General features: G+C 37.4%; 1 protein-coding gene across 1 annotated transcript; it reads left to right on the forward strand.

Moving 5' to 3' along the window:
- Positions 1–1,091: 1,091 nt before the first annotated feature.
- Positions 1,092–2,438, forward strand: LOC137829391 (uncharacterized). Its single transcript, XM_068636194.1, has 2 exons — positions 1,092–1,998; positions 2,068–2,438. The coding sequence occupies exons 1-2, from the start codon at positions 1,092–1,094 to the stop codon at positions 2,436–2,438; spliced, it is 1,278 nt and encodes a 425-aa protein (XP_068492295.1).
- Positions 2,439–8,996: the final 6,558 nt, after the last annotated feature.

An 8,996-nucleotide genomic window follows, 5' to 3' on the forward strand; every position in this document is an offset into this window, starting at 1 on the left:
AGTGAGGAGGAGAATAGGCCCTGGGATGCGGAGGTTAGTCGTTCAAAAGTGGAGGAGGAAGGGGAAGAGAGAAAGGAAGAAGATGAACAGTGTTCACATAGGACAAAATTGCTATCTACGGGCTCTCTGTCGGAAAGTACTGGAGGACAGTGGAACGCAAAAAAAGCAATAACGAAAGCGGAAAGTAAGGGGCATAAGGGATTGGGAGGAGTTGACTTGTCCCCTGATTCTGATTTTGGGGGTGATGCAGCTTTTTTAAGGTCTTCTGAACAAGCTGACTTGGCAAAAGTGGTTGTGGACATGGAGTGTAATATCAAACCAAATGAAAATCATGGGGTGTTGGGCCTTGAGGAAGTGGAGGCCCGTGTAGCAGAGGGATGGCCCTCTTTCGTAGCCCAGAAAGTAGTGGAAGATGGTGGGTCTGTGGCCAGGGCAATGGAAGAGGATTCTCGACAAAGGGATCTTTCTAATACCACCCACATGCCGCGTGGAAGCCCCATAGGAGGAACGAGAATGGGTGGTAGCAAAGGTGAACATATGTCATTTTCAGAAGGCAGAATCCCAGGGGACCGTGAGCCATTGAGTGGTTCGTTATCCTGGTCAAGGGAGACTAACGGGGTGCAGTGTGAGAATGAAGATGGTAAAGGTGGTGGAGAGGTAGGAGGCAAGTTGCCAGGTACGCTGCTCTTACCTAATCTTGTAGGAAACGACGGGGCAAAGGTGAGAAGCAAGACTTTTTCTCCACCACGAAGGAGGAAGAAGAAAGAACTCGCAGAATTGGGTGACCCTTTCTCCCAACCGAGACGGTCGTCAAGGATGAAGGGGAGACGTAACCAGGCGGTATCATCGTCTAGCAATAGAATCGAAATATCTTTGGTTTCTATTTCCGATAAAGATATTCACAATTGCAATCTTCGTAGGCAATATCCGTGTGTCATGGAGGAACCACCCAATCTATGGGAGATTAGAAAAAAGTGTGGGCTGGCTTGTCGAGAGGATGAAGAGGAGGTAATAAAAGAATATGGAAGTATGGAAGCAAGAGACGTGGAGGTCCGAAACTGTCATAAGGAGGGTATTGAGGAAAGTATCCCATGATAATTGTGAATCTGAATATTAGAGGGTTGAGGGGAAGTACCAAAGCTAGGTACATGAGGCAAATTATAGCGTGTGAGGGAGCGAAATTTGTATGTATACAAGAAACGAAAGCTAAGGTGCTATCAGATGCTAAGTGTTATTCCGTGTGGGGGGACAACAAAATTGGATGGCTACATTATGAAGGTGTTAATGGTAGTGGAAGCTTGTTGTCGATGTGGTATAAAGAAGCTTTCAATTACATGAGTCACTTGATGGGGAAGGGTTTCATAGTAGTTTTTGGTAATTACCTCAAATTCAAGATCACTTGCGCAGTGGTAAATGTTTACGCCAACTGCAATTTGAACGACAAAAAGATGCTCTGGACGAAATTGTCTAATATCAAAGCTAACTCACAGGTTACGGTATGGTGCTTCTGTGGGGATTTTAATGCCATAAGAAGTTGTAGTGAAAGGAAAGGAAGTCAGGGCAGGGATGATCACTCAAGCGAGATTAGAGGTTTTAATACGTTCATTGATTCTAACCTCCTTCTTGATCTTCTTATTGTGGGGAAAAAATTTACATGGTTTAAATCTAATGGGTCGGCAAAGAGCAGACTTGACAAAGTGCTTGTTTCTTTGGAGTGGATGGACAAATGGCCCATGTGCAAACAGTATGTGCAACCCATGGAAGTTTCTGATCATTGTGCTATAGTGGTGAAGTCGATGGATAAAGATTGGGGCCCGAGGCCCTTTCGAACCATTGATGCCTGGCTTACAGAGAGGGGCTTCAGTGAGATGGTGAAGAATAATTGGAACTCCTACTCTGTTCAGGGGAATGCTTTAGTAAGGTTTAAAGAGAAGCTGAAGTGTCTGAAGGAGGATCTAAAAGTATGGAACATGGATGTGTTTGGCAACATTAATACAAGTAAGAGGAGGATTTTACAAGAAATTGAAGATCTTGATTGTAAAGACTGAAATAGAACCCTTACGGCAGTGGAAAGGGTGAGAAGGTGGGAACTGGTAATACGCATGAAGGAAATCGATAAAAAGTTGGACTCCCTAATATGCCAAAAAGCTAGGGCAAGATGGCTCAAGAATGGTGACTTATGTACCAGGTTCTATCATTCGACTTTGAGATGGAGAGGACTCAGAAACGAAGTAAAGGGTGTCGAGGTTGGGGGCCAATGGTGCGAGGAACCTAGTACTGTACGCTTTGAAGCAAAGAAGCTCTTTGAGAATAGATTCAAGGCAACGAGAGATCTTGGAGTAAGACTTGATGCGGTGGAGTTCAAGTCCCTTTCGGCTGAAGAGAATCTGAGTTTGATAGCCAGCTTTACGGAGAAGGAAATAAGAGACGCTGTGTGACAGTGTGAAGGTACTAAGAGCCCAGGCCCTGATGGATTCAACTTTAACTTCCTCAAGAAAAACTGGGAAGTCATGAAGGATGAAGTTGTGACAGCGATGACACTTTTTCACGATTCTGGATGTATATCGAAGGGTTGCAACGCCTCCTTTGTTGCTCTAATACCCAAAGTAAGGGACTCTTCCAAGCTTGAGCAATATAGACCAATCTCTTTAGTGGGGGCTATGTATAAGATTATAGCCAAGGTGCTGGCGGACAGGATCAAGAAAGTCCTTTCTTCTGTAATCGATGAAAGTCAATCGGCATTTATGAGGGGTAGAGGAATCCTTGACAGTGTTCTCCTGGCTAATGAGGTGGTAGAAGACCTAAGGAGAGGGGGGAGAAGTGGCTTGTGCTTAAAAGTGGACTTTGAAAAAGCTTATGACTCTGTTAGATGGGAATTCCTTTATGACATGCTACATAGGATGGGCTTCCACTGCAGGTGGATTAAGTGGATTCGTGGATGCCTACAAAGTGCAACTGTGTCAGTGCTTGTCAATGGGAGTCCAACGGAAGAGTTTAAACCATCTAGGGGTTTGAGGCAGGGTGATCCTCTTGCACCCTTCCTCTTTATTGTGGTAGCGGAAGGTCTAGCCGGACTAGTAAGGGAGGTAGTGAAGGCCAATCTGTTGACTGGCCTCAAGATAGGAAGAAAGGAGCTTGGTCTGAGCTTTCTCCAGTTTGCAGATGACACTTTGTTTCTGTGTGAGAATTCTTTCGCCGATGTGGTGACTCTGAAGGCGATCCTAAGAGGCTTTGAGCTAGCTTCAGGCCTAAAAATCAACTTTCATAAGTCAAAGCTAGCAGGTATCAACGTCCTCAGTAGAGATATTGATTGCTATACCAGGACTTTGAACTATGCTCAGATGGGAACACCGTTTAATTATCTGGGCCTTGAAGTGGGGGGTAATCCAAGGAAGAAAAAGTTCTGGGAGCCTGTTCTGAATAAATTGAAATCAAGACTGAGTGTATGGAAAAGGAGATTCTTATCTATGGCAGGTAGAATATGCCTAATCAAGTCTGTCATCACCGCAATACTACTCTGCTACCTGTCCTTGTACAAAGCACCAGAGTCGGTATGCAAAAGCATTATCAGTATCCAAAGGAGGTTCCTGTGGGGATGGGGAAAGGATAACAAACCGATTTCATGGGTCAGTTGGAAAATCATATGTAAACCGCGGGAGGAAGGAGGCCTCGGCATTCTAGACATTAGAAAGGTTAATGTGGCGCTTTTGGCTAAGTGGAAGTGGCGTTGTATATCTGAGGAGAAAGGGAAATGGAAAGAGTGCCTGAAATCAAAGTATGGTATGAAGCAGGATGTAGATCACACACCACTGAAACTCCAATCATGGTGGTGGCGAGATTTAAAGAAGGTCTGCAGGGAGGGAGAAGGTGACGGATGGTTTCAAAAAGAAGTTGGATGGAATGTAGGGTGTGGAGATAAAGCGAGATTTTGGGAGGATGTGTGAGTTGGAAATACTAATCTCAAAACCTTGTATCCTAGATTGTTCTCCTTGTCGTTGAACAAGGGCCAAAAGGTGGGTGAGGTTGGGGTATGGGAGGGATCTGTGTGGTGTTGGAAGTTAAGATGGAGACGTGATAGGTTTGAGTGGGAGGTCCCCTTGGAAACCGACTTGCGTATACATATTTCAAGGGATAGTGTAATGAAGGATGAAAAGGATAGGCAGGTGTGGAAACGTGATGAATCCGGGAGGTTTACGGTACGATCTGCTTATGAATGCATAGAAGAGATCGGAAGGGGTCCACAAATCTCGGGTTTCGGGTATCTGTGGAAGATTAAGGCATTCCCCAACGTGATGGTCACAACTTGGAGAGTACTTTGGGGGAGACTACCAACAAGAGAGGGCATGAGTAGGAGAGGGGTGATGATGAACTCGGTAGCATGCAGCCTTTGCCAGTATGAGGAGGAATCGTGTTAACATCTCTTTTTGGAGTGTGAACATGCACGGCGTGTATGGGCTTTGTGCTTTAGATGCGTAGGTATCCTGTCTGTCCAACATAATAATCTTATGACCAATTTTGAGAGCTTTCACTTGGTTCAATGCACCAATAAACAAAATCTGGTTTGGAAAGGAGTGTGGGCAACTGTAGTTCGGTGTATGTGGGAGCATAGAAACTCAGTCGTGTTTAACCAAGGAATTGTAGATGCAGAAGAAGTACTCCAAAATGCTCAGCTTAAAACATGGTTATGGATGAAACACAAGGCACACAATTTTAACTACTCCTTTGCAGACTGGATTTTAAATCCTTTGCCATGCATCAGTAGTGTCAAGTAATTGATGGTAGGTGGAGGTAGTACGTAGTTGCTATACGCAGGAGGAAGAAGGAAACAGAGATGAACTGCTGCATTTTGTCAGCAGAGGCAAATACAAAGATGATGCATTCTTAGTTAGAATTAATGACCGTGACGAGGGTGGAGGCGTCAGTGGGTTGTTGAGGGAGCTTAGCCAGGTCGGTGAGGGGTTGAAAAGGCTAAGATGCCCCCCTAATTGAGAGTTATGGTCTTGGCCCAACTACAGATTTTAATGGGGGCATATCTGATCCGATGCGGTGCTGAATCTGGAGGAAGGTATAGGGTTTTGAAGGGGGAAACGTTGCAAGAAGGGGCCATGATATGCTGTAGGTATTCACTGATGAGTGCAGATTCAAATCCAACAAGGTTTGTATGAGGCAACTTCCGCCATGTGCTAGGCTGTGTGATTCGCCGAAGTTATACAAGGTCAACATGATCGTCGGTCGATGAAACGACGATCTCCATGCGTGCGTAGTCGGTGGTCGTCGAAGTTATGCAAAGGTCAACATGACCGCCGGTCGATGAAACGGCGATCTCCATGCGTGCGTAGTCGGTGGTCGCCGAAGGTATGCAAAGGTCAACATGATCGCCGGTTGATGAAGTTGCGTTCTCCATAGGTCAACATGATCGCCGATCGATGAAGCGGCGTTCTCCATATGTGTGTAGTCGGAGGTTGCCGAAGTTATACAAGGTCAACATGATCGTCGGTCGATGAAACGGCGATCTCCATGCGTGCGTAGTCGGTGGTCGTCGAAGTTATGCAAAGGTCAACATGATCGCCAGTCGATGAAACGGTTTCTCCATATGTGTGTAGTCAGTGGTCGTTGAAGTTATGCAACGTGCATGGGTAACTCGTCGCTTGGCGAGGTGAATGTAGGTGGCCTCGGTTCTGGGTGTTTCGGTAAAGTTGAATGTTGCTGTGAGGTAACCTGTTGGTTATATTTTTGGATATCGTTTTCTCACTTTAAGGTTGTTCTGCTCCAACCATAAATGAGAGTTTCTTTTGTGGATGATATAGGAAGTCCACTTCTGGTTACTGTACATGGGTTGGGATACCCCTGAAGTATCCCTTTAATTTTATTTATTCATTGCTGATAAAAAAAAAACTTTATATTAATAATAATTAAATTGTATGCAAAATAGTAGTACGAATATTAATTATTATACACATCTTAATCTAGATTCAACATTAAAGGTATAAATAAGTGTAAAAATCAAGATAAATGTACATTATTATTATAATATTAATTGCAATTAAATATCAAATAGTCGTGAGTGTTGGAGAACTTTTGTAGGTACACTTCCGATCGAGAGTCCAAGCTAAATTCTAAAATATGAAGAAAAATGAAGAAAGCACGATTGAAAGAAAAAAAATCAATTGTTCGGACGCTAACATCTCATATTCATAGAAGATCCATTACCATTTTTAGGACAAAATAATTTTCTTATCCTGTGCTTGTATTGTTTGAAGTTCATTATCCTATAATATATACCTAATTCCTAAACCCTAAATCCTAAACATTTTAGAATACAAATCTTATCTTATAAACTCATTTTATAAGATTGAATTAAGTTTTAAAGTTTATTTATCCATTCATATTGTAATCATTAATTTGTTGTAATATCTGGTGTTTGTGAAAGATGTAATTAAAAGGAAAGAATTAATTAACGAAGATAATTAAATGGTTGAAATGAAGGTTGGAGGCATTATTGATTGTATGGAACATTCGAATATATTGTGGTGGTGTTTGTTTACACATAGCTTTACGTGAAAGTTAAGTATGCAACCAGCTTGGAGCATTAATTGCATCATATATATTAACAAACAAATGAGAGACACTATTTATATAAATGTTTTCTTTCCCTAAATGCATGTATAAACAGCGACACACATGCATTCATACAGTCACTATTATTTATTTGCTTCATCACTGGACAACTTATTAATTTGTGTTCAGTGTTCACTTTCTTCTCTCATAACAAAACAGAGTAATTCAAACTCTTCTTCTTCTTCTTCTTCTTCTTCTGCTTTGATTTTTATTTTGCATTGTAAAAGACAAATTATGTGATTTAAATCATTCAAGATACACACAAAAATAGACTGCACAAACTTAATCACCAACACCATTCATATGTCTTTGTCCTTTTGTTTTAAACACATTTCAAGACAAACAAAATTAATAGTTCTTATAGTTTAATTTAGCCCAGCTTTCGAAATTCATTTTCTAATTCATTTTCATTAAGTAAATACTTAACCTTAAATACTTAAGCAATACAGTTTTAACTTTTTTTTTCTCATCTCATTGCATTAATTTGTTTCACCCATTACTAAATATGCAAACATTAAGAAGAACTTTAATCCTTCCTTTTAGATATATAATAGGAGACAACTTTAGAAAGCATAAGGGAAAAAAACAGTCAATAATATAACAAACTAAAATTTTAAATTTTTATATGTAAAAATATTTTACTTCTTTTATAAAAGGCTTCATTACAATTTTAATCTTGATACTTTAATGTAAATACAATCTCCTACTTCTAATTGTTTGTATGCAGTTCTTATACTTTTCTAATTGTTAAAATTAATAAAGTCCAACACCAAATATTCTATCAAATAATTACTAATAATATACTAAAAATCTAACAATGTCAATGCACAGATTGATAAAGAAGAAAGTATACAAAATATTTTAATAAAATTTGAAATTTTCACAATGAAACTCTTTCTTTTAATATTTAAATATTGTATTTTGCCACATGTCACATGTTTTGTTACATTGTCATTAATTATTAGGTAAAAATTGAAAGGAGAGAAACTTCATTTTAATAATCGAAAAATAATAAAATATCAAAGTGTGGTAGTTAAATTAAAAATATAATAATTGTTATAAGAAATTATTAAATAAAAACTAATTATAGATATTAAAATAATTATTTATTATATTAAATAAATTAGATATTATATTATAAATTAAAAAAAATTATTAATATTTAAAATACTTTTTATTATTAAAAATTTGTAAAAATATTCAATTATTAACTACTAAAATTTTAATTATTAAGTACTTTATATTTTAAATTAATATTTATTAATATTTTAAAATTTAAAATATTAATATCTAAAACTTTGATAATTAATATAAATATTAATTTAAAAATATTTTTATTAATAATAAAAATTATTTTAAATATTAATAATTTTTAATTTTTAAAATAATATCTAATTCAATTAACATAATAATTAATTGTTTTTTAAATTTTTAATAATTTTATAGTGAACTAAATTATAATTAAGGTAAAAAAGATTAAAGATGTAATTAGGATCCACATTGATAAGTCATTGTTCTTTAAAGCCCTTTAATCTTCTTCTCTCTTAAACATCCCTTTTACAACGACATAAGAGAATACTCATGGGAATAAAATAGAGAGAGAGAATAAGGAAAGCAAAGAAGATAAGTACTTTTCTCTTGTCCTGTTATTTTTGTTTTTAAGTTTATGTCCCTCCAAATCACCAAATAAAAAAAAGAATATCTTATTATGTAAGATATAAGAGTTGTAATAGTTTTTTATTATTATTTTGGATTTGTCTCAATCATGGAACACACTAAAGAAGCATACAAAGCCAACACTGCACCGTATCCACAGACCTAAAAATCCGTTTGAGTGCAATTGTTTAACTGTTTTTCACAATGAGATGCTCATTTATACTATTAAATTAATTAACTAATAATTAATTAGTTATAATACTGTGCAAGTGCTGTTAGTATATTGCCGACAATATATTTGCAACATTTATTTATAAACAAACCAACCAAAATACATTTTCAATTAATGTAAATTACCCATATTTTTCTTAGCTAGAAGATTATGAGTAGAGTTGTCAAATGATAAGATCACTTTAAATTAAATTGGGATCAGTGAAGGATTGTAATGTGTACAAAAATAAATTCAAATCTTTATATCATCATTGTAAGATAAAAAGGTGTATGCACTTTTATTTATTTATTTTTATGAGGTATTTCATTTCGTAGGGGCGACTTTAATTCTAGAAAGGTTGTTTAATGCCATTCCTCTTCATAATATATATATATATATATATATATATATATTTCAAAATAAATTAAATAACAAATTTTCAAATCTTTAAGTTGACTATACATTATTATCAATGGTACTTAGTGTAATCATTATTAATCAAAGTAATATT

This window comes from Phaseolus vulgaris, chromosome 7 (assembly GCF_000499845.2).
Source record: "Phaseolus vulgaris cultivar G19833 chromosome 7, P. vulgaris v2.0, whole genome shotgun sequence".
In the NCBI taxonomy this organism is placed as follows: Eukaryota; Viridiplantae; Streptophyta; class Magnoliopsida; order Fabales; family Fabaceae; genus Phaseolus; species Phaseolus vulgaris.